Raw genomic sequence first — 26,742 nt, forward strand, 5'->3', positions numbered from 1 at the left:
ATTATTAGCACTGAACTTCTGCTATGAATGAATTTATTTTCCCCAATGTGGAAGAATTTTTATGCGATGACTCGTTGTCCTTGGTTAACAAGTTGAATAAAATTCAGTTTACGTAACCATGTGATACTAAAACGCTGCGCAGAACTGCTTAACTGTATAGGAGGAACACATACGACACATTATAAAAACAATCACATGCGACCTAACCCAGACCCGGTGAAGCTGGCGACGCAGTTTAGAATCAGACACAAACGCTATAGGAACATATTCGGCATATTTCCCAAACACTTTAGTTATATACATATATATAGATATTTTAGACTTCTGAGACCACATAGCGCGAACAGAAAAACAGTGATGCTCGAGAGGACACAAGCCATCATCGCTGAAAACCCTATTTAAACGTGCTTGAAGTACATCGCTACATCTGTTTCACGCACTGTATATTCGTACGATGCTAGATAATGTCCCCGTGTCCCTGTGTCGCGAGCTGTCCCCCTCCACCGACCCCCTTACTCCTGTGTCCTTCTCAGTCGACATTCCGTGTCTCTCTCCCTCCCGCTTTCTCTATCTCTATCTGGCTCAGTGTACCCGTAACGTGCGTTCGCCCATGTTCCCGTTCTCTCACTCTATCCACCCCCACCTCCGCCCCCGTGGTATGCCAACCAACGAACCGGGGCCGCTTTCGCTTTGTGCGCGCCTGGGCGGCGGTACATCAAAGCCTTCTAGTTCCCGCTCCGGCCTTTGACGGTTGCGTCGCGGCCACTCGCTCAGTCATCGCTCGGTAGGCGAAGCCGGCACGCCGTGGATGAGCGATCGCGCGCGCGCGAAAGCTTGCCGAATCCGTGAGATTCGCAGGCTCGAGCTGTGAGTCGCGGGGATCTGTCTCGACCAGCTCGTTAAAGACAATGTCTCCTCGCGGCAGCAGGTGCACGCGTGTCAACAAAGTGATTGCGAAGGGACGATCCGTGCGCGGCCATTATCGAGTGACCTTGAACGAGGCTGCAGACACAGCACGGCAGGCGACATCCGCTACCAGTCCGTCCAGCAAGCCAGCCAGTAGAACGATGACGACAGACACGAAGACCACGGCTACGACATCTACGAGAACGAATAAGTCTGCGGTGGTAGCATGCGAGGGTCGATCGTCGTTGGCGGCGCGCATGCGCCAGCCCCTGGAAAGTGATCTCGAGCCCCGTGAAAACGGTACCCTGGTGCAACGATGGCCGACGAAACAGCGACGTCACGATCGGATCGTAGCCGCCAAGAGAAATCGGCTCACCGATGTTGCCCACGGAGATAGTACATCGTCTTCAACGTCGTTGTCGTCAGCCCTTTCGCCAGACCTTTCTTCAGTGTCCTCCACCGATGTGTCTTTCAGACGGTCCGTCTCCCCACCATCGACCGTCTCATCGCCGGCGTACTCGACTTCGTCCACTTCTACGTCGACGATCTCTCAGGGAAAACTACGGAAGGATAACGGTCCATCAGGGGACGAGAAAAAAGATGTGGACTCGAGTCGGTATAGCGATCGACTCCAGTCCACCGTCGATCAGGATAGGATTCGAAAACGGAAGCAGGAAAGACAATGTTCTGCTAGGTCTCGTACTAAGGACACAGCAACGGAGAAACCGGCGGTTGTAACAGCGACAGAATCGTCGACAACTTGTGCACCCACTGCTTCGATGCTATCCTCTCCCTCGCCCTTCTCCTCTTCCGTGTCCACAGTTTCGGAGACAGTGAAAGAGCAGCCGGGTCAATCCAGCACCAAGACCTGTCCCATATCGCATCCGTCCAGTATCGAGAGCTTGAGAACCACTCTGGAGAGCTACGATCGTAGTAGAATTTACCTCGCACATGTGACCTGCTTGGATTGGCGGGACTTGCCGGGACGACGGCGCGCGACTACCGCTACTGCTGACGACGCCGAGAAAGTATGGGTGGTGGGAGCTGCTGATCACGAAGGCCATCATAGGACACGATTGTTGGTAACTGGTCGTCACTGGCGACCGCGTTGCTTGAGACGAGTCAATATGTTGAGTCAACCAGTTATCTACGCCGGTGGCGGAAGGGGTTCTCTCACCGCGGATCTCTTTCTCTGGTGGTTTCATCGGGAGTTCGCTGTTACAGCAATGGCCATGCATCCCGATGGTGCTGTGCTGGTCGCCGAGAGTGCCGATTACTTGCCGGCAGAAGCCGACTGCGTCGCTGCAGACGGCTTGGTCAGGTTATTTGTGATACCCAAAGACTATCTCGAAATGAGGATCGTCATTAGAGAGCTTAGAGTCCGACTTGCCACTGGAGTCCTTTCTAGAGCCACGTACAGTATATATCGTAAAATTTCGTCAGAAACTGATTCTCTGAGCGCGTATATGAAAAGATTCACCTTAAAGGAAGCTTTTGCCGATTTGCATCGTGCTTGGTTGAGTGTCAGGTCAGAGACGTTCGCCAGGAGTTGGATTCTATCGCGTGACCGCGAAGATACACCAACAAGCTGTTTGAACAATGTTCTAACCCTGTCTCCACGGATTCGTGTGTCAGTCGAGCAAGATGAAGACAAGATGTTGTTGATCGAACTTCAAAATTTGGCCAGAGAAGTGGGCATAGCTGTTAGCGACGAGGAACTAAGCAAGTGGATCCTAGATGAAGGGAGCGAGATAGTTGCGTGCGTAAAGAAGGAGCTGGAAGAGGACCATTGTCAGGTAAAGATCGAGGCGGAGGAAAAATGGACTGATTACGAAAGCGAAGAAGAGGAGCAGGAGGAAGATGAAGACGAGCCCACCGCAGAAGAGACTGTTGGTCTGCTATCGAGGGTGCTGACTTGGATGGAAAGAGAGCCTCTTGATCCAGGACTATTACTTGCCGTCAGATCGATGCGCGATACCGCCGCACTCATGGTAAGCACTAACTGATAAGAGACAACCACTCGAGGTATCGATCGCCGGTGTGCATCACGAAGCAGCGAAAGAGGGGACCCCGACCTTGTAAGCTCGCGGCCAGATTGAACTAATTCCATCGACTGTCACTCAACAGGAAGGAGAGAAGGGTCGAAGAGACGCGATGAGTCGCGCGAGAACGCTGAAGGGCCACTTGTATTCGGCGATACGTCTCGAGCCAGCGGACGAAAAAGCCAAACGAACCCTCGAACCGTTCGAAGAGCCCGCGTCGTCTTTGCAAATTAATGCTTGAGCTCGTCCTCGATAACTGCTCCCCTTCGAGGGCTTATTGAATTGTATATTATATTTTCTCTGAGGGCTTTTTAGCTCGGCGATCTCGCTTGTTTTTGTCTTGTGTCGTCGTCCGAGATTAACGGATGGAAATAAGGCCAATGCCTACATTAAATAGGAAGGAACTGTAATGGTACTCGTCACGATCAAAGAATTGGAAACTGATACTATATTATTGTAGCTCGTTAAAGCTATCGTCTCTTAATGTGTAAACGAGAAACAACGACTGTTTATTTTATATTTTTTACCTCTGAATCTAAATTGCTGAAGTTTAGAAATCTAATCAAAGAGTATAATTCCGTAATAGATGATAGATAGAAAAATATTATTTTCCATGGAAGATTATTCTAATTCGAGGCGCTAATTAAATGATACGCTCCACAGACTGATTATCCGACTGTATTAACAAAGCATTAATTGATTCGACATGAATTAATTACTCGATAATATGACGTTCAAGGCTAGAAGCAAAACCAAATGTGCATGATAATGCAATTATAGTGTTATTTAGTTTTAAACGTATATTCGTATCTGATTTACAGGCAAGTAAAATGGGTCTAGCGGGGACACATCCGAGTGGATTACCCTTCTTCTGCCCCAACGGGGACCACCTGACCCAACCACCGCCAGCTCATATGGGAATTCCACCGTATGGAACATTGGATGCTGGTAAAGCGGCTGCGGCGGCTGGTAAGTACTAGTTATCGAGCACTCTTGAGTAATCGCCACCTACTCTGAACACCCACTCAAAACATCTTTTCATAACAGCATCATTTATACTTTAGTCGTACAAATCAATAACAACGTAAAATTCGTGAAAATATAGGTTTATAGGAAGTATATTTTAAAAATATAAAAACGTAGATACGAATGAACTAAATTGTTGTAGAATAAGGTATTCCTAATGTGAAGAAGCATTTACGTGTTTTCTTTTTTTTTGTATTACGAAACTATACCTAAAAAATGATCGTAGTAACTAACAATAAGAGGAAATTTGCAGTGGCTTCTATGTCCTAATGAGTTCACTAGTTATACATGCATGTTTGTCTGACTTATTTAGTTAATTAGTATTACTTATGACAGCTTAATGCTCATTTTCTGAAAATACCTAATTATAAATAAGTTAGTATAGTGTTTTATGGGTGCATTATTTGAAAATAGTAAAATTAATTTCGAATTATTCACATAGAAAGTTTCTTGAAATTGAATTCGTATTGAAATAATTAACTTGCATTTAATGTTGTTATTACATATTTGTTGGTATTACCTATTTGTTAGTGCATTTATTGCTTTCGAATTAATTCTAACACTTTTATGACGGAGTAATGCAATCGTCTTAATTCTTTTAATGTTTTTATTTCTATTTAAAAGTATATCTACATATAAATATCCAGACGTATCCACAAATTAAGTTAGTTTAGTTAAGTAATATATTTCATATACATGAATATACCTTATGTATAATATGCGTGGACTGTCTTTTATGTGTCATTACGATTTCCTGATTAATAATATTTATTATTATATATATAAATATTCTAGTCTCAGAATAGAAAAGCTATTCTTAATTCAATGAAACTTGTCCTTTAAATATAACAAAAAAATTCGTGAAAAGTTATAATAATATTCGTTAAATATTGATTAAAAATTCTTATTTAACATTAAATTGCAAATATAAAATAAATTACTTTGGCGTTATTAATATATTAGTTCCTATTAATTCACTATTGCATTTTAATAACAATTTATGTAAGTACCGAATTTTTTGATAAATATTCTCATTTACTATAATAGATATGTACAAGAGAATACCGAATTACAGCTTTCAGGAATAAACGAGAAGAAGGGAATGTTTCTAGCTTACAGTAGAGAAAGTCTCAGTAGTCAGACCGTAAGTGTTCTTACTCTGTGTAACCAAATTCATTCTACATTTTCAATCCATTGTTCCATGGAAAATTACTATCTTTCCGCTTGTCCCACTACTTCTGAAATACTCTGCATAGGGGTATGTTATTTTAACTAATTGAAACTTTAATATCTACTAACTACGGAAATTATTTCGTGTAAGTTATTAAATCATTCTGAAAGAGGATCTTTTTCATATCAGACGTATAATTTAATTATTTTAATTTTGCTTTATTCTATCATTAATAATAAAATTAACATGGTATTGTCTTAAAATTATTCAGATTTCTGTCGTGAAGTGTGAATGTTTCCTTCAGAAATTCCATTATGTGCTGAAAGAGACAGACAGAGTGAGCAAATTTAAATATCAGAATGAGAGAAAGTACATTCCATCTTTTTCACGACAAGTGACAATTGTACGTTTCACACCTTCTTATTCACTTATATGAGTTCTCCTTATTCATATGAGCAAAAATAAATATAAACCAGACAGGTTATCTTCGAACAACGCGGTATATTCTGAATTATAGCCTTTTTGTCGAAATAAATCTGTTTTTGCCATAAGTTGTTTCAGAAGTAGTGGCACAGGCGAAAAGTGATGAAATTTTTTAATGTCACGCTTCGTTTTTGAGAAAACTGAATTTAGGTTTTAACCAGGTAAAAGTATACAAATGCACAGTTTTAGGCGCTTCAGAGATTTACAGGGTCAGAGGAACACTCCCAGTCTGACCATTGATTCCACTTATCTACTGTAAACTAGAAGCGTCCCTCTCACTCCGTGTTACATACCAATCGAGCGCCTAAAATTATGCATACTATGGCACATTTATAGCCAGTCAAAATTCAAATTAAATTTTCTTGGAAAGGAGATGCAGCATCGAAAAATTGTATTTTACATTTTGGAACTCTACAATCATGACGACAAATCTGTCGCAACACCACTTTTATCAGATTTGAAAGTCTATCATTATTAGTATTAAAACCAATATTCTGCACATATATACATGAATGGTGCTTTAGTAAATGTGAAGGTAAGGTGGGGGAAGCTCCTGAGCACATATTCATAATTATAAAAGAATTATAAAAAGTTTAATATTACTTATAATTACACTTTATTAATGATTAATTTCATTTCGAAATAAGTTATATTTTTTTAATATCTAAACTTTTGAAAACCTTAGACTGTCCTACGATACTACTTTTTTCTATACAGGAAAATTATGAATCAAGTAAGACACTTTCATATTTAAATCATACGAAATCTATTTTGTATGAAATAATTAGTATGCTAGGGAACATAAAATGAGATAAATGTATTTCACGAACGAACATTAAAGTGTTTTTGTTTTGCAGAAATAATTTCTTAAAATTGAAATATGTTTATACATCAGTACTCAAGTGATATAGTTTTGCAAATTTATTATAGCACAGTAATAGATGCAAAATGTCTGAATACATTTTGTTGTATCTTCTACAATTTAACGGTACAGTTTTAAAACTTCAAGGAATTTATAAAAAAGACTAATTTATTTCTGTGACTGCTAATTCTAAAGCATTGATAATAACTAGTAACTTGATCGGTGCACTGCAGTCAAATGCATTGTGTGCGAAAATCTTAAGCCTACTCCAAGTAACGCACTGCTTTCTCGAACAACTGGAATACATATCTAGGTCAACAACCCATTTGAACGTTGCTCTCAATCAAGGCATGCGTACTCTATATGTACTTCATTTTAAAATCATACTGCTAGCCTTAAAATGTTATTGCTTCAAAACAAAAGAAAATCGAGATTTGTGTCGTGTAAATATTTAAACGTTCTAAAATATTTTATATAATATCCTGTTTTGTTGCCCCAGTGATGAACTAAAAGGAAAAGAAACTAAATGGAAATCGAACTGTTCGATGGTAATAGTCATGCAACATTGATATTTATATGGAGGTCTAACTAAAAGAATATTTCCTGTTGAGTTAAGGGTCTGATCTGATACTTCGGTACGAACGAGAATGTAGAGAAGATGAAGCGTCCCTAGAGGGAAATGAGAGAAATAGAGAGAAAAGGAAAAAAATCGAAAGTAGGAAGAAAGATTGAGAGTGAGTGAGAGAGAGAGAGAAGGAGAGGGAGAACGGAAGCGGTTGGCAGATAAGAGAGAGAAGAGACTCGTGAACTGGCGTCAAGTAGGAGAATAAGAGGAGGACTCACCATTAGGCTAATCAACCAGGCATGCATCCTCCCTCTGGTGCCGGGTCAAGGGGATTTCAACCCGCCTCTCTATTTCTCTACAGCTTCTCTCCTTCCTGTCCTCATAGTACCCGCCCTCCAAGACTGCCTTCTCTGTCAAAAGAAATCTCTCACTATCAGCTACGTAACCAACATAAATGAACGATCATTGATCGATAGTATATTTGCCGATATTATTGATAATTTTGAAAATATGAACTTTAACTCATTTTATAAGTATCATTTTAACCCTAAAATTCATTCAGGAAATTCAATTCTTATTTAATAAAATAATCTGTATATTCCGTTAAGATAATATCCCCATTTGAAAAGGTCGTTCGTTCATGCTCAAAAAATTCATAGTGAAATTTTTATGCATTTATATGTATATTTTACGTCAACTATGTTATTATATGTTAGCAGTGTGTTATTTTTAATGGCTACCATGATTCATGTTATGTTTATCCAGAATAGAAAAGTCGAAGGTAATCTAAATTTGCTGTGTGATTATCTACCATACTAGAACAAAACAAAAAGAATCTACTTTAACAAAGTGGCAGCCATGTAAAGAAAAAATGTTGATTTTATCATCAATGTTTCAACCTTAGGCGATAAGAACACTACTTATATGTTGCAGATATTGACATCGTTTTAGTACGAAAAATGAAACAGCATACACGAACTTTGTATGTATTTATATAAAATCTGAAAAAATTGGTTAAATTACATTATCGAAGTACAGATAGTACATTGAAAACTGTTACTTTTCATATTCTACAAAATTTCTCTTAACATTTATTCTTTTATACTAGGTCAAAGCTAGGTTTTTGAAATATTAATATACGTATAGTAGTTTATTATATCATAAAAAATACTCTTTTTCAGATGCACTCATGAATAACATGCGATCTTTTACAAACTTCTTTTTTCTTTTCTTATTTGTTACACTTATTATATAATATTGTTTGTTATTAATTAGTAACACTTTATACATGTACATACTTTCTTCGTCAGCTGTATTAGGTATAATTATCAACTTAGACAAATCTAGAAATTATTCTATTTATTCTAAACGATCGTCAATATTAACATAATTAATAAATATAAAAGTCATATTTAATTATTACTAGAATTATTGTGTACTTGTTAGCTATCACGTTTACCTTTTGTCATCATATTTAATTTCAACTCTCGTGGCAAATAGTGTTATACTCTTATTTCATTGTGAATCGAATCAATAACCTGAAAGGGCTAACGCTCCCTCTGTGTGACAAAGATTTGCATTGATAACAGGTTTATCCTATACCTTCTCCACGCTATAATATTATACTTAAATACAAAATGTTGTCAATACTATTACTGATCGTAACTCGGATATTTTTTAAAACTTTTAGATGCAATTGCATTTAACTTCAACACCTGAACTGTCGTATGACGCACTGGTACGCACATAGCCAATATAATTTTTAATCAATAAAATACACGAAGCATACGTGTGTAGATCTATAGAAAACAAACTAGTATTGAATAAATCGTTAGAAAATGGTTGAAAGAGTCATCTAATTTAAACTATTTTTTCTAAGTAAGGAGAAGAACGTTCCATTACAAAAAAGGAGTACTTAAAGCTTAATCGATACAAAGATGCCACAGAAGCTCATAATTTCTATCGTAGATAACTTCAATTATGCCCTATTAGATAAATCGTCGGGCTCACGGAGAGGATGATTCTAATTCAGTTCATGTACCGTTTTCGACGTCGAGATTACCTCTTGGAAGACTGCAGGTATCGTTTCACTGACATAGAGTCATGGCCGGGAGACTTTGGACGTGTTTGCGCGCGCGCTCCCTTTCTCTTCTCTTCTTCTGCCCCAGGCCTCCCCGCTCCTCCCCTATCCTTCTTCCCCATGGTCCCTGGAATATGTAGATGGGGTTGATAGCGTTTATGCACGACTACGAGTTCGTTCGGCGGCTCGGGTTCTTTGTCTTGCAAACGAGCGAGCATTTTGTCCCCCTCTCCAACCCTCGGGCTTCCTTCGCCGTTCCTCTCCTTGCTCGAGATCACCCTCACCTTCCCCTCTCCCCTCATCTCTCCCCCACTTTCAGAATGACAGCGTTCTCTCTCTCTCTCTCTCTCTCTCTCTCTCTCTCTCTCTCTCTCTCTCTTTTTCTCTCTCCTCGTTCCTGTTCGACCACCACCCACAACTCGCCCGTTCTCTCCTGAAACGTAGTACTCGACCGAGGGCACCGCCACCTCTGACTTCCCTTCCTCTCTCGTTCAACCCTCCCTAGACCTTCCTCTTCTGCCTCCTCTACCTCTTCATCCTCATTTCTGTCTCCTTGTCTCTACCTCTTTCTCCACCCCCACCCCCCACCCTTTCACAACTCTTCTCTCTCTTTCTCTCTCTCTCTCTCTCTCTCGAATCGCAGGCTATATCCCGATTTCTTTCTCCCTTTCTCTCTATTTCCTCGTTCTCCGTCACTCATCCCAAGTTTCCACGGTCCCAACCATTCTGTCTACGAAACTTCCCCACTCGCGAGCCGAATTCATGCTTCCACGAATATAGTTCTAATTAGCTGCACTTTTCGATCTCCTCCACGTGTTTATTTCAGGATTTCGTCGAAGAGGAGACGGGAGTGGGGGAAAAAAACGGGTGCTCTAGGATATGGAAGATTGAACGCGGAGAATGACGGTTCTAGTATTTCTACCAAACGCTGCCATTGATCCGATTAATTTTTCTTTCCTCCCGCCACTCTCGTCATTCGTATCCTACTTCTTCTTTTATTTGCGGCGATGAGGATTCTTTTTCGTTTCTGGTCTTCGTGTCCTCTTTTGTTTTACATTTTATCAATTCTTTTGTTGTTATGCATTCTAATTTGTTTCAATCTGCATTTCTTTGACGTTGGGCTTCGCATGGAATATCGAATTTTAGAGTCACCGATCGAAAACCTATTTTTGAAGTAATAATTGTTGCTTTATGTATTATTAAATGTGGTATAATGTATATTCTCGTGGAAAATATTATAAAGAAGTTTAGAATAGTACTTTTCGAATGATTGGTAAAGCAGCTTAATCAGGTCCTTGCTTGTTGACTCAAAAGAATTAAAATTTAAATTTACTATGAAAATTATAATCGAAGTCCAGTTCCTAATTCTACGTAACATACATTTCATAATAGTCAAATAACATTGTATCCGATATGAAACGCGAGTTCAAGATATGAGACTTAATATGAGTAGAAAGCAGTATACATGTATAGTTTTCAGCACTTCAGGAATGTACCTACAGGGATTACAGTCTGACCACTGATTCTATCTACTTCAAACTGGATGTTTTCATTTCTCCCTCTGTAATACCTTTCGAGCGCTTAAAATTGTATAGTATAAAATTGTATAGAAGACCTCGAGAAAAGTAGAGGCGTGATATGTTGAGTGACCCTTAGTAGGATTAAGAAGTTCAGAATAATGTAAGATATCTTCTTTTAAGCTCTTCTGCGTGTTCAATACATCAGTCCTATTTCCCATTGTCAGTCCTTTACAGCAATAGCATAACACAGAAATCATAACTTTCCAAGAAATGAGGCAATAACTTTAGTTACTTAGATTAATCTAAAACTCAAACCATTGAATTTTTTATTTATATAATATATTCCATAGTACTATCCCTAGAAAAAAGTTTTCGACCAAACACAACAATATGAAGTTATTTAAAAACATTGTGTTTTTCGAAAAGTAAAATACTATTATATGAATACAAAATACATAAGAATATTAGATATTTTACATTTTACACATTTACATCACATTTTATTAGACATTTTACATTAGGTATTTTACATTGTTAAAAACTAAAATATTTTTAAATAATTTCGTATTATTGCATTTGGCCGAGAACTTGTTAGCAGGGGTAATATGCTATTACAGTAAATGAGTGAAATTTCTTTACGTGTACTTTATTGAATTTTATGCGTCTTACTACAAGGTATTTAATAACAGGTACCAGAAATTCTAAGGGATGATTCTATGTATCAAAATCGAAGGAAAATCAAGAATGATAAAATTTGGTTCAGGGCTTCGTTTCAGAGTTATTAATTCTTGCAAAAATGCCTATAAGATTCACGTGAAAGGTGTCTGACTTAGGACTTACTCTACTGCCGCGTGTATTAGGTTAAACATAACAAAGTTAACAGAGTAAGTCCTAGCCTAAACACATTTCATACGTATGATAGGTGTTTTCTCAACAATTAACACGTTGACTGCCACTTTAACTTCATTAAAAATTCTATCATTTTGGCTGTGATTCCAGCTTTAAAGAAAATTGTTTTTAATTCATTTTCATGATTATTTTAAAGTGTTTCTTCTCTTTTACTAAGTGTCGCTGAAATTCTGTATATTACTATTATTCATGATTATGTAACTTATCGTTATTCACAATCATGTCAAAATTGTCACCCACATATGGATGGCATGGCAGTCAACGTGTTAACAACTCGAAAATGTAATTTCGTCTATCTTTATTTTCATCTTATTTTGAGGTGTAGAATCAGCCCTTAGGATTAATGATATCTGTCGTTGAACACCTTGCATACGATGAGATGAATTAGACTTCCAAGTGTTTTTATCTTTTTATCTTAAAAACAATAAAAAAAGTCATAAAAATACATGTTTTATCTGACTTCGTTTATAAGATATAATGAATTTTATTTTCTCTTTAAATTCTCTGTTCGGGCTCTCTTTCCATAGACCACAATACTTCGTAAGCAAGATTTCTAATTGGATCTTTTCTTCACATTTTTCTATTCTTGAGACATTCACATTCGCAATTTTGAATTTTAACACATTACTTACTAGAAGCCTATTAAATAGGTTAAAATAATAGGATCTATCAATAAATTTGTGTCAATTTCATACAATAAGCATTTGTATTACATTTATTTTTGTAAAAGAAGAAAGTTTTTCAATCTAATCTCCTTACATCCAGAATAGAAATTCCATCTTGTAGCCTTCAACTAAGCCAAAAACTCAATCTTTTTTAATGTGGCTCACATCGTTTTGCCTTATAACAACAAATATCTTTTTTAAGAAAATTCTGTTACCGTGTTTTTCCACTGAGATCCACACTTTCAATTCAAACAAGAACCATGTAATCAGCAACGTTTGTCTCTGGTAGAGTGAAGTACACGCGTTGAAAGTTAGTTGAGGAAATTCTCCCCAAAAATCTTGAAAAGCATCGAAGTTATTCGATCGAAGTGAAGAAACGGAGAAGGCGGTGGATGGGGCTGAGAAGAGGAAAGACAGAATACCGCGGTGTATGGTACACCGGGAGCTCTAGTTGTTCGAGAATAAAAGAGTAATTTTCCGGGTGGTGAGACCCTGATAATGGGGTTGCAGACTGCCGAGTCGACTGGAAAGTGATTAAGCACACATGACGGAGCCCGCGGACTCGCCAGGATATTACGAGCCACCCCTTTCAATCCACCTTCGTCGTCCTTCTGTCTTCCACGCTTCTCTCTCTCGTTCCCTTACATCATTCGCCATCTCCCGCTCTTCTTTGCCGCAGATCCTGCTTCTAATTCTCGTCCCTTATCTCATTCCTACATGCTACTGGATAGGTAACGATCTGTTTCTGCGTTTCTCTAAACTGGTTGCATATCGCAACCCTTAGAAAACTTCACTATACGAAACGACTGATCTGGATATTGACAGTTTGTTCTTTTTCATTGACCCACGAAGTGGAATCACGATTTAGATGAGAACTTTTTGGACGACACATGGCACAAATTGCGAAGGCTGAGTATTAACTGCACGTGGCCAAATAATATTATAAAAATAGTCGGAAATATTCGAACGTCTTAGTTAGGATAAAAAATGAACTTTCTCTGAGTAAATTTAAGTGTGGGGTTAACTTGAAAAAGGTTTTTATAAACACGCAAATCATAACCTCTGATTTCGACTGATTAACTTTAATTTTAAAGTGAGACAGTTTAATAAAATGCAAACTGGGACGATGTATCATATAAACGTAATGTAATACACAATATAATAAAATAATATGCGTTATTGTTAAATTCAACCTGCTTTAATTATTTGTCATAATTTGTTGGTTACAAATTAAGTTGCCATTTCTTGAAATATCTGGTAAATAGCCAAAGGAATTGAGCTCACTGAAAATCATTATATTACTCTTTTACTATAAGCTTACAACCGTCATCTACGACCAGTTTATAGCGAGAAGAAATGTGCTTCAGTGATTCACTTTCATCTCATCTAATTGTAAAACATAAGTAAACAGAAGATTCTACTGCTCACTTTAATTAATAGCAAAAAGTGGAGGAGATAGCCCATAGCAAAAAATAATACATTTGTTTTTTAAAGTAATCAGATCAAGGAAACAAGTGTATATATGATGTTCGAATCGTAAAACATGGCCTTGTAACATAAAATTAAGTAGTATAAATACCAATAAACCAGACAAATAGTTTGTAGAAACCAATCAAACTAGGAAAATCAAGTAATTAACAAGTTTCTTACAATGAAAAATCACAAGATTATATAGTTATATTTGTTTTGATTAAAATTTTCGTCTGAGAATTTACAGTTAGAGGAGTTAAACAAGCCATGTACCTATTCTATTTCACATTCTATTATATGTTATATTATTTTTCGTAATGTATTATGTACCTATCCAATTTTACTTGATTCACAAAACAATTACTCATATATTTCAAGTATTGTGTTGTAAATTTCACATTAGTAGCAATTATGTAAAATAACTAGATTTTATGTACCGATACTCTAATTATAAGCTGTATCGCCATATAGAAAGATCTCCCTAGATATTTAAAACTGCGATTCTAAAACGCTAAGGTGAAAGAATCATCTTTTTCATATTTTATATTTTTTTCTGTTTCATCTTTCTCATATTTTATATTTTTTTCTGTTTCATCTTTCTCATATTTTATATTTTTTTCTGTTTCATCTTTCTCATATTTTATATTTTTTTCTGTTATAAAAATATTAGGAGTAATATACCAAATTTCAATTGTATGCCAGAATCTAATTGTAAAGAAGATCATGTTTGGACAGACTTACTTTAATTAACTGTCAGTAACCGTACGAAGAGCTACAGAAAAATGCACGGCTTACACTTTAAAAAGCACAAATGCTAACATATAAATGTATTTAAATAATATTATAAAGTATCAACATAGAACCTAAGAAACATATCGCCTTTTTAAAATCAAATAGAACAATTGTACTTTATTTTGTCAGTATATTCATTTAAAATATATTTGAACAAATAAAAAACAACAGACAATAAGGAAGTTTCTTGGTAATATCTACGCGCAAGAATTTTCATTGTATCTTTTATAATAACGTATGAATTTAAGTAAAACTAAACGTACACAGACCTACGTGCTAGTTTCTTCTGACAGGTTAAAATAATTAAAATTTAATCTTCACAAATGTGAATAATAAATACTTATTTACCACGACATTTAGGACAATGGCGTTTATATAAATATTTCGCGTAAACACAGCCCGAATGAGTCCGAATTAAAAAATGTTAAAGATTCCCTTATGGTTCAACATTAAAGCGCTCGTTATCTACGGGAGCTTAGAATAGCCCTATCATGGAAAACCACGTGTTAACCGATTTGGAGTGAGACGTATGAGAAGGGTGGCAGAGGAATAATACGCCTCTAGGACACATTCAACCGCGAAACACAAAAAGGAGTATGGAGAGGGAGGGGCGGAGACGAAAGTGAAAAGAGAGTAAGTCCAGTTCATCCATACGCCACAATGAACGATATAGAAAGAGAAACGATAGAATTGGAGACGGGGAGGGAGGGGGAGGGTAGGAGTATTGGCCTCGTCAAGCGGTTTCAGGCTTGCCGATATTCCGAGCGCTTCTCGTCAACCCTTATGAAGCCAATTACACTTCGTCTCGCCAAAGGCACCCCACTTATATCAGTACCCGACGTTTCTGGGGCTCTTCGAGCTGGCGACCGGTTTCATAGCACGTACTGGTTATATCAGATACCGCTACTGTGAAAACTGTGTGTTATTTTTAAAAATTCGGATTTTCATGTGGATATCAGTTGCCTAGGAACGATGCTATGTATTATTAACAGAGTGCTGGTCTATATGAATTTATGGGAAATTTCAATGTACAAAAGAATACAGAATCAGTATCGTATGGAAAAATATAGAAATTAATAAAAGATAAATATATTTTATAATATTTTAAACTTAAAGTCTTTAATTAGTTACTATTTTTCTAATTTTAACAATCTAATTATTAGTGACAAAATTTTAAATATTCAGTATATTAATAATTCTTTTTGGTTGTACATAGTATTGTCTTCAGTGTAAATATAGTGAAGTTAATTTACCTACACGATTCAGAGTGAATCAAAAGTAGAAATTTTTAACAATCTATTTTCCATAGTGAAAATTCAGAGATATGAATTGTCGGATTTTTAATTTTTTGCTTTGCTTAGTGCCTTTGGTGTCTTATTTGATTACATCAATTGATTACAAATTTCCAAAGGTAGAAATCTTGTTATAATAAAATTTGTAAAGCATGTTTGAAAAATACTGACGTATCTACTCAGTTTTTCTTATAGATAATAATTAACTAAAGATTGTAGTTTAGTTAGAAAAAGAAAAATTAGTGATACACTCTATCCTGGAGAAACTTGCAAATATGATAATGAAAATTTCTAAATATAGCAGAAATATCCTAGATATTCAAATACATTAAGAAATCCCAATTCATATTACAATTAAGAGTTTGAATTTCTTGTAAACTAATTTGTCATTTTTACTATTACAAATTTACAAATTAGAAAAAGAACAAAATCTATCAGACAACTTTGAAACGTTTAATGCCATTTTTATCAAATTAATTACACGTCCACGCATAATATACTTATTACAATTTATGTATCTTTTTTGTGATTTCGAGATCCCCTTTTCTTTAACTCATATTTTTGTCTTCTATGTCTTTTGAAGGAATCTCGTCACAACTGTTCATACTACTCATTTATCTTAAATATCTATTACTATAAACTTACTTTTGTAGTAGATCAGGTGATCACAATTTTGACATAACAATTTTTAGAGCACTGTAGAATTTTTTTAAATATCCTTCCAGTGAGTTTTTTAAATGTTTATACATTAACTTGTTGCATCAGTGCTGTTTGTTAAAGTACATTTTCTACATATCTGATTCTTGAAAACAACTTATACTTACCATAAACATTATATTTTCTATCCTTATTTATAAAAACGTTATAAAATGCGTTTCAACTTTTTTATAGAAATTTTCGGATTTATAATTTGAAACACTTATTGTATTTTCTGGAATCTCAAAATTGTTAAAATTGTTTTTTTCTGAATTATTTTGTAGTGTTCAAAAACAATAAATATTTGTTTAAATATGGTGAATGAAGAGTAAGTTTCCAGCGCAGTTCTAATATTTCTTCCTGCACTGCTATTTAACCAAGTTAAACTCTGTAGGGCATGGAACGTCTTACATGAACTACATCAGAGCTATTACAAATACTTATAACCTTTGTAATTGTTTATACAATTAAAGTGATGAATAGAACTTGCACAGTAACCTAATAGTTATCGCTAGACTGCAAATTTTTAATATTATTATACAGTTTCATATTTTCACAGGTACAATTAACCCTTATGTCAACACCCAAAATTGTCGCCATTTAAAGAATATCGGAAAAAGGATATTCTGCTACTTGAGTATTGACATACAGGTTAAAGACACAGAATCTAAATAACAATTTGATTCATCTTTCAAATACCATAATTTGCACTTTGGTTTTCATATTTTATATATTTTTGAATATTCTATGCATTCTGTAACTTTTCACACATTTAAAATATCTGTGAATGCATAAAAATACTAACAAAATTCAACAAAACTTACGTGGGGTTCATTTTAAATGAAATATCTCTTAAAATTAACCTTAACTGCGGGATACCGTTCACAAAAAGTCAACTTGATGGAAGTCGACTGGAATCGAACATTACTTCACAAATACATTTGAAAGGTAGGGAATTCATGCAGCATCTTTATTGTTCCAGGTCTGACGAGAGCACCAATGTATCCCTTCTCCACGGGTCAATATCCATACCCCATGCTTAGTCCGGAAATGACGCAAGTCGCCGCTTCCTGGTAAGTCAATACGCGCTTTCATCGATAGAAAACGTCACTTACAAAAAGCTGGATGACGAATCTGTTGTGTCTTCCAGGAGCTTTAAAGCGAATTGATCCGCCATCTTTCGTTATCTTTTGGTCAATAGGAACAATGAATGCTTCGTTTAAAGGAATCGGCGTATTCGTGTGTGCTAATCACTTGTAGGACAATCATAAAGCTGAAAGAATTCTTATTTCATATTCTTTCGCAAAGACATCAGCAAAATGTGAATCAGAAATGTGAATAAATAGAACACAGTTTTTGTTAAAGGAAGAGACAGAGGAAAAGAAGAAAACGGTTCGGGATAAAGTAGCTCAAGCATTAATACCTTTTCGTGGCAATAAACCTCGCCAACGGTTTCTGTCGGACACGAAATGACTGGATTTACATGAAAAACGTCTGATTTATCACGCTGAAGCAGTCGTTAGTACTGCCTTTTGCGTACTAACGATTCGGCTACGAACCATAACTCGACACGGGATATATCTGCTTTTTATTTACTCTCGGTCCTTCTTTCGGCCAGATTCTTTTCAATCGACCTCCTCCGCTCCTTCCGAACGAATAGTACGCTTATACGCGGCATTGAGATTTATTCGATGATGAGAAACCCACGCGGAATAATGAGCGCGAAACACAAACACACTGAATTCTCCTTTTTAACGAGAAAATCACAACGTCCAACTCCGTCTCCCCTATTTGGTCAACCGGTCATCCTCTCAGTTCCGGTCTATTAGATCGAGTACGACCACCACCATCGCCATCAGTGGAGGCATCGGCGTCTAACAGTCGCTATTACACACTGACCACACAACTATTGAGCAAACCCTCTTTTTGCGACAATTCCCTCAGCTCCCTCCTTCTTATTTGCTTTCTGCCCGAGCCTCCCTAAATTGAGATTTTCCATGGACGATTAAGCCCGTTCTTCTCAATTAGGAGGGCGGCCCTTGCGTTTTTCTGCCGAGGCTTTCTTCGTCGCTCTGAGGAAACGCAGGGATCTATGTTGACCTGTTGGATTTTTGATTTTTAACGAAACAAGCAAATACGAAATTTTATGTCATTTTAAAGTTGGAATAAATTGTACAAAAATTATTATTCATGTGTACGAGATGGAACGAAATAATTGGCTGATTAGTTTTTAATAAGGCAAAAAGCTTGTCGTTAATTTTTTGAATTAAGCGTGTTAAAGGTACTATTTATCAAAAGTTTTTAAAATTTAAGAAAAGAATTTTTTTAAAGATTTTGTATCTTTAGTACTTCATACTCTAAAAATCAAAAATAATCCTTCAGGTCTTCGTTCAAAACGGAATTCATACAAAACGACAGTTGATTTTATTTTTCGAATTTCTTTATTTCTGAAAATTGTTTATCTTTATCTTGGCGGAAATACCGTGCGATAAAATGTCATTGCAATTTGATGTGAACTTGGGAAAGAGTTCACAAAATTTCATAAAATCAAAAAAATAATGAGATATAGATATAATAATTTAAAAAATCACTAAAGAAAATGATTTTTGAGTTGTTTATAGCATTTCGATCGATTTAAATTTGTTGATCAGGTTTAAATTTTAATAGTTTGAATGTCATTATATCATTTAAAAAACAACCTTTTTTCAATATTAGACATTATAGATATTATTGAAGAATTCGAACTTTATATTTTGTTTTACCACAGTACACAAATATGTATTAAGATTTTTTAAAATAGGGAATAATACTGGATATCATTATGGGTAACCCGAAATTATTAAAATAAAAGTAATATTTTTCTAGTTCTAGTTTTCGTATTTCAGCATAATATTTGAAATTGTATCATAAAATTGTATCATACCAGAAATTTATTCGTAAACTGTGAGCAGATTTGAGCAAAATGTAGGTACCATTTATTGTTATCATTTAACCAAACAAACGTAAAGTATTTTACATAAATTAATTTATCATGCAAAAATGCAGATTTTTCATAGATACCTATTGAACGTTAAACTTTTGTCTAATAATTTTTTAATTATTGAATCAAATATAGATACGTATTCGTCAGCGACGAATTTACTCAACGTCAGGACTATTTTCGTGACTTTAAGATTGACATTTCCCAATAAAAAGGGTACCTATAAAATAATTTTGACGAAATTGCTTCACACAAAACTTCGATTACGATTGATATAACATAATTCTTTAGGATTTGCTTTTTATTCAATCTAGAGGGAGTGAATACCTATATTAGAGATCGAAAGCATATGAAGAAAGAAGCTTTGAAGCATGTAAATAGTTTGTATAAAAATCATGATCATAATGTTTCTATTTTATGACAAATATTTAAATGAAAATTAACTTTCATGGACTACAGAGACACCTGGATAATAAATATTTTTAAATTTACAGCAACTGAAATATTAACATTCTCATGTAATTGACTTTCTAACATAATTAATGCATTTAATAGCCCTCGAGCTATTAGGTAAATATTAAGGTATAATTGCCACAGATGTTTTTTGTTAACGCATCACAATTTCGTTTCAGGCATACACCAAGCATGTATCCCATTTCTCCGTCAAGCGCTGGTTTCAGAAGTCCGTACCCCACGAGTTTACCTATCACAAGTTCTAGTTTACCAAGGTTAGTAGGTGATTGAAGTCAACTGCATCGACTTCGCTTTGCTTAACAAATTCCAGTTCCACTTGGCAATTCGCCTAACAGCGAATTAACAATAAATCTTTTCAAGTCTAACCAGCTTTTTTAGCACGCTCTAATTGTAGGAAAAGCAATATCTAGCTGAGCTTCCTTACTTTTATGTATAAACGTAAGATTATACTCAAGCAGTATATTTACATGGAGCAGTCGAGGTTTTAATACGAGTGTTGACTGCGATTTTTAATGTATTGCACTTTTTTGTGTCGTGTTGCATGAGACACTAAATCTTTGTTAAAAAAAAGCAAAAGGCAAGCAACATTTAAATTGTTTTGTTTCTTGCATGTAACCATGCCTTTGCTTCAGTGGAATTTCATCTGAATTTGGTAACTTCTAAAATTCATTTTGAAAAAATTGATAAGAACTTAAATATGTACCTAATATAAAAACATACAGTTTTATGGTGTAGTGGATTTCAGCATGAAAAATATTGCAGTTATTCTACACAGCATTGTAACTCAAAACTTGCTTGTTACCCTATAAAAGCTTTATCATACCTTGGTATGCTAAGGGTTAACAAAAGTAAACGACATTGTCAACTTCAATGTACAAACATGTCATTGGGCATTTGCTTCAAATTGAACATTTCATGTTGTAATAATTAAATGCTTTCAGCATTTCAACATTTTCATATTTCCTTAAGCTTAAGCTTTATGTTAAATTGTATAACAATTCAGTTGGTATCATACACTCAGAACAAACTAGGCAATGAAATTATATAACATTTTAGTCGTTCCTGGAAAGGTTTTCTCTTTTGAAACATAGCAACTTAGCAATACAGTCTGTGATTAGTTTTGCTATTATGGCATTTTGCAAATGCTTAGTACATATTCTAACTTCTATTACTGATCTTTGATCTTTCTCTACTTTGATGCACTGCTCACGAAAGAAGAAGCATTTCTGAATATGCATAAAATGTGTCGATTTATCTTCTATCATGTTTAAATCATGATTCATTTCATAAGCTCAAATTGATAGCGTTTTCCTATTTACAGTCTACTTGGTAGCAACTGAATTGAATTACTAGTGCGTGTTTGGGCTAAATGCGCGTGCTTCCATATGAAATAATGAATTTTACAGGAACGTCTAAGCGCATGCAAGAATACAAATTTTGTAGTATGTGATTTGGAATCGTTAAGACACAAAATAAAAAAAGCTACAAAAATTTGGATTTCAAAAGAAAAAAAATTTGGAGGAATTTGTTTGCAACCTTTAAATTCTACAAGTATTAGAAAATTCATTAATTCGGAATTTAATTTTTATCAAAATTTTGTATAGACTTTTACATTCAATCCATAACTCGAAGTACATGAAAAATTCTAAATTTTTTCATTACCCCTCGATCGCCTTTTTTCGTTATAAATGGAATACAAGTCAACGTTGGAATATTTAATCCAACATCTGCAGGTAGCCATTATCCAGTATTATTTAAAAGACTTACAATTAGCAATGTGATGTTTTTTCCAGTGATCTCTATCGATTTTCGCCAACGGGTCTGATGCCCCCACACCCTGGACTGAGTCCACACGCACACGCATTGACGTCCCATGCCCTAGTGCCCTCGACACCAAAAACGGATCATTCCACCTTGGATCACAATCACAGGTTTGTTTTTTCTGAAGTAATGATGACACTTATTTCATTTATGTAGAACCGATCAGTGGTCTCGTTTAGCAACTCATTTACTCCTTTTCTTAATCCTATCCCTACTAAAATCGACGACAGTATTTTGTACTAACTAAACAAGTGAATAGTATAAACTATAAAAATTGACAAAGTCGACGGAGAACAAAAAAGGTGAAAGTGTTTTCTATCAGATACTAAATTATTAATATTACTTAGCTAGCTATTGGCGAATGTATCAGCAGTGAAAGTGGAAGCAAAGTTCCGTTGATTAGTGATAAAATGTGGTGTTGATATGACGAGCTCTATAAATACATAAAAGCTTGACACACTGCATGCGATAACAGGAATCTGGAGGCCTAATTCTCGCTCTACCGGGATAAATCGCTTGCACGCGCTTTGATCACACTCGCAGGAGAGATGGTAAATATTGCAACTGAGGGAAGACTACCACAGAGCAAATAGAGTCGATAATTTACTGAATGCAGAGGTATACTGAGTATGCTGAATGAAATGAAACAAAGAACCTCAGAAGATTGTGAACGATAATAAAAGTGTTTCTATATAGTTAAACCTCCAACTCTTTATACAACAAAAATTGTAAAAAGTCCTAAAATTCATAAAAGGTCGAAAAATTCACTGGCTAATACAACTTATATTTTCCATATTCGCATTCGGTGCCGTAGGTAATAAGACCAAGATGAGGTAAATCGTTTGATAAAATACGCGATAACAGGATTGTCCATCCATCGATAAAGGCTTTGAAGAGAACTCGAAAATGCAGCTGTCTCGTCTGTTGATAAAGAAGCGTGGTGCAATCAGAAATCGACGGATAGTTTCAGGGACGACCATAGGGGGTAGCACGTCCCGGGGTATTCAACCCCTCGTGCAATCGTTCCCCTTTCGCCGACGAGGCACGTATAACACTTATTGAATGACTCTCTTCGCACAGCGTCTGCGCCTGCCGCCGTCGCCACCGCCACCGCCACCGCCACCACCGCCACCGGTTATGTATTGATCATTACCCTCTTAAACAGATTTCTAATTTGCATTAGTACCCGGCCGATCGGCTGGTCCAACCAGTGTATACAAAACCGCATGGTCGCAGCCGCGCTTCCTATACTCGCAACCCACGTACCATAGGCGATCAGCTGACCCGAGGATTGTTCCCGAGCCGAGGAGCATCGTGCGCCGTGGAAACTGCAACGACAACGACGATGCGTCGGGACGTCAACAGACTTTTACGAGTGACATAGACGGGGCTGGCAGGGATGCGGCAAGCCGCTGCCACGAGACCTGTCATCCATTTTGACCTTCGCTCGAGCCACGTGCTTAGGAAGTGAAAACGTTCTACAGAGAGTGGGTTCGTCGCTGAAGAGCCTCCGCCGAAAAGAAACTGGAGAAATGTGTGCACGAATTGCCAGGATGTGATGGATCTACATCCATCAGGCTCACGTGGAAGGACCAAAAGAGACAGTGCCCAGAAGGGAGACTCCCCTTTGAAGCGTTTGATCCCAACGATGCCAGATTTGTCGAGCTCGTTGTAAGACTGAAGACTCGAATAAGAACAAATAGCTAATCAAATGACGTAGGTAATCAAGTCGCACGTAATCGTGCGAATGCTGTGCGACCCAGGCAACGCGAGACTATCGATGGTAGCGCCACGTAGCCCGCCAAAAAAAGGCATCACGCAGGGAAAGCAGAGAGAATGCAATCTTCACCCCCCATGCGCGAATTATACATCGGCGGATGGTCGGGTGTCGTTGCTGCGGAGCCATGAATCGCGATGACGGCCCCACAGTGCAACCCTCCTCCCTGCCGCCCGTCCATACTCGCGGATAATCAATCGTCGTAACACTGCTCGGTGATTCCACCGACGCAAGAAACGACGCGTTTTCGCTGGATGCACAGGATACAGGGTGATAGAAGGAAACGCCGGGTTGGAAACGTCAGACAGGAGAAGATAACCGTGTAACATTGCGAACGGGACAACGAAAACCAGGAATTTTTTATCGGTGAAATAAAAGGAGAAGAGGGCAGGGAGGGAGAGAGAAAAAGACTTTTTACTGGGCGATAAGCTGAATCCAAACGGTGGCTCGTAAGAGGAACTATCTTGCTGTGCAACACAACGTGTAGAAATCTTAAATAGTATAGAACTATTAACATTGACACAGCGGGGACAGTGTGTGAATGCTTGTACGGATATGTGATCGGTGACTGGAACATTCAGAGGAGCATGTAGATGTTGTGCGCGTATGTGTGTTGTTTACGAAGATTATTTTATGAGGTTTCTATAATGCACAGTATGGAACGGCACGGGGAATTGAACGTAGAGCGCAAGGTAATACGAACAAGTGGAAGAGATGTCACTGACGATCCCATAAAGCATGCGATGCCGTTTTTGAACGACGATGAGAGGACTGAATCGACCAAGCCGGTTCATCGTTGCTTGAATTCTAATCACTACGCGTACACTTGCGTATACGAAAAACTTAGAGCGCGTAAGATCGAATAGATTGCAACAGACAGATTGCGGTTCGATGGATCAGTCTAGATCGTTTCGGTGGGTATAAGAGGACCCACGAAATACTGAGTAGTTCGCTCCGGCGATGGAGCCCGAGTGCCTGGAACCATTAAACCTTGTGATAAAGAAAGACGACGCTGAGAACGGACCAACCGTGATTGAGACTACCGAGGACGCATCGATCGGCAAAATCGACGAGGAGAAAATCCAGTCGAAATTCGAAGACAACATGACGATACTCCAAGACGCGATGAAGTCTAACGAAACAGGCTTACCCACGGCTGATCACAAAATTCTCACGGCACTCTACATGAGTAGTCTGATGCAGATGTCGAACATGAACGTACCGAGGAACGTTACACCGCCTCCGTACGGTGCTCAGCACAACTTCATGCAGTTGCTAGCGATGGTCGAGGCGCGACACCGTATGTGGCAACAGATGAATTGGCCACTGCCGCAGAATTTTCCTAGAAACCCTCTGACATTACCTCAGCCGTACTTCGACGGGCCTACATCGAATCTGACGGAACAGCTCTGCAATTCTCAAAACACCACGTCATCATCCTATCCTCTGACCTGCACGAAACCCAACCAACCTTTGAACCATGACACGAAACAACCTTTCTTCAAACGGTAATAGAGCTGACGAGACCTCACGCAACGTGTTTCAATTTTTGTGAAGATATGTAATTATTCTTTGGTCTTTTTTAATCTGTTCACAGGTCTTCGGTAGAACAGAAAAATTCTACGACGTTGGTAGCACCCGACAGTGGGAAAAATGTAGATTCAGCTCAACAAAACAATCAAGGTAAGCCTCGATTGTTTGAATTTGTTTCCGTGATCAGTTTATCGCTTATTTTTAATTATGAAAGTCGCTTCTCATACCACACTTCGATGACGTTGACAGATAAAAAGAAACCCCACATAAAAAAGCCTTTGAACGCATTTATGCTATACATGAAGGAGATGAGGGCAAAGGTCGTGGCGGAATGTACCTTAAAAGAAAGTGCTGCAATCAACCAAATATTGGGAAGACGAGTGAGTAATGACTATATATTTTTTACTGTTGAACATTTTTATTGGAAATCTGTTACATCAGGGTTTATACGAAAGATTTTGAGAAGAATTTGCTCTTTCACATTTTATTTGACAGCAGTCAATATTTTTACGTTACATTAAGAACTTGTTTTAGGTCCTTGTCAATACCAAATATTTAGTTTGTTTTAATACAGTTGTTTCAAATTACACTGTTTGAAACAAAATATTAGAAAAATGTCTGAAACCCTGATGTAAATATAGTAAACACGTGCCAAAGTCAAGATTTTCTTCTGTTTTCTTTTTTCTTTTTTACTTAATTTATTGCCGCCGCTTAGCCATTTTGGAAATACTAACAACATGTAATTAAGGAAGATTTACGATACAACTATCACTGGTCAGTAATCAATCGATACCAAATACTTGTCATTTGAATAACTCTCAAGGGTATATGCAATGACTTTCGTGGCCGAACTTGGAGGCAAATGTTGACTTGGCAATCAAAAAATAACAACTTAGAGATTTTACAAGCGTACAGATGTCCTCAACGGCGATCATAAGTTGCATGCATTTTAGCTCTATCCGTTGGTCGTCCGTAAACTAGGTTGAAACACTAACTTGATCCGTTAGTAACGTAGTAGAAGTAAAGAGAGAGCATCGTAGGTGGGATCTAAGGAAATCTAGGGCATAAGACGAGTGGGTTGGGATCGGATCGTCGATCGAGCAAAGGGGTGGGTGCGACGAGGAATACACCTTCCTCTTAAGGGTAAAAGAGTTGTTAAAGAAATAACAATAAAAGATTAGAAAAGAAACGTGAAAAAGCTTGAAAGGGACACGGTGCACGGATGAATACTGTGAAACTGTGAATCTGAATTTTGGGGGTATGACACGCAGTGGCACTCGCTAAGCCGGGAGGAGCAGGCGCGGTATTATGAGGCGGCCAGGCAGGAGCGCCATCTCCATCAACAACGATACCCCGGCTGGAGTGCCAGGGATAACTACGGATACGGCAGCAAGAAGAAGAAGAGGAAGAAAGAGCGCTCCGCAGATCCCACCGGAGGTACCACTTTCCAGTGCTAGAACAGCAGGCCCTTAATAATTCATTATAATAATTCATAGATTACCTACTGATTAATATTAAAACGATCAAAGTCTCTGTGCGTTTTACTTTTTTTTAATTTTTTTTTTTTTTTTTTTTTTATTTAATTGTCATTTGTATGTTTTTTTTTTATTCTGGCATTCACTCTTTGACGTGCGGACTTGTGTTTATTAATAATACCGACAGCTCTTCGAGCGTGTAT

General features: G+C 37.1%; 1 protein-coding gene across 6 annotated transcripts in view; it reads left to right on the forward strand.

The window, feature by feature from the left end:
• Positions 1-763: 763 nt before the first annotated feature.
• The window catches only part of LOC143182634 (uncharacterized), a 40,381-nt gene continuing 14,402 nt past the window's right edge, over positions 764-26,742 (forward strand). For 4 of the 6 annotated variants that reach the window (XR_013002502.1, XR_013002503.1, XM_076383776.1 and 1 more), the window contains exons 1-7: positions 764-2,897; positions 3,770-3,917; positions 17,462-17,552; positions 20,092-20,187; positions 21,727-21,864; positions 25,129-25,214; positions 25,314-25,444. Coding sequence is in view for 4 of the 6 variants with exons in the window: in XM_076383776.1 (XP_076239891.1) it covers positions 909-2,897; positions 3,770-3,917; positions 17,462-17,552; positions 20,092-20,187; positions 21,727-21,864; positions 25,129-25,214; positions 25,314-25,444 (2,679 nt within the window). In the remaining 2 variants the exon portion in view is untranslated. Of the gene's footprint in view, positions 2,898-3,769; positions 3,918-17,461; positions 17,553-20,091; positions 20,188-21,726; positions 21,865-25,128; positions 25,215-25,313; positions 25,445-26,335; positions 26,502-26,742 lie in introns of all 6 variants that reach the window. The other 2 variants (XM_076383775.1, XM_076383777.1) reach the window with 1 other exon arrangement.

The sequence above is a fragment of the Calliopsis andreniformis genome, chromosome 8 (genome assembly GCF_051401765.1).
Source record: "Calliopsis andreniformis isolate RMS-2024a chromosome 8, iyCalAndr_principal, whole genome shotgun sequence".
Taxonomy (NCBI): domain Eukaryota; kingdom Metazoa; phylum Arthropoda; class Insecta; order Hymenoptera; family Andrenidae; genus Calliopsis; species Calliopsis andreniformis.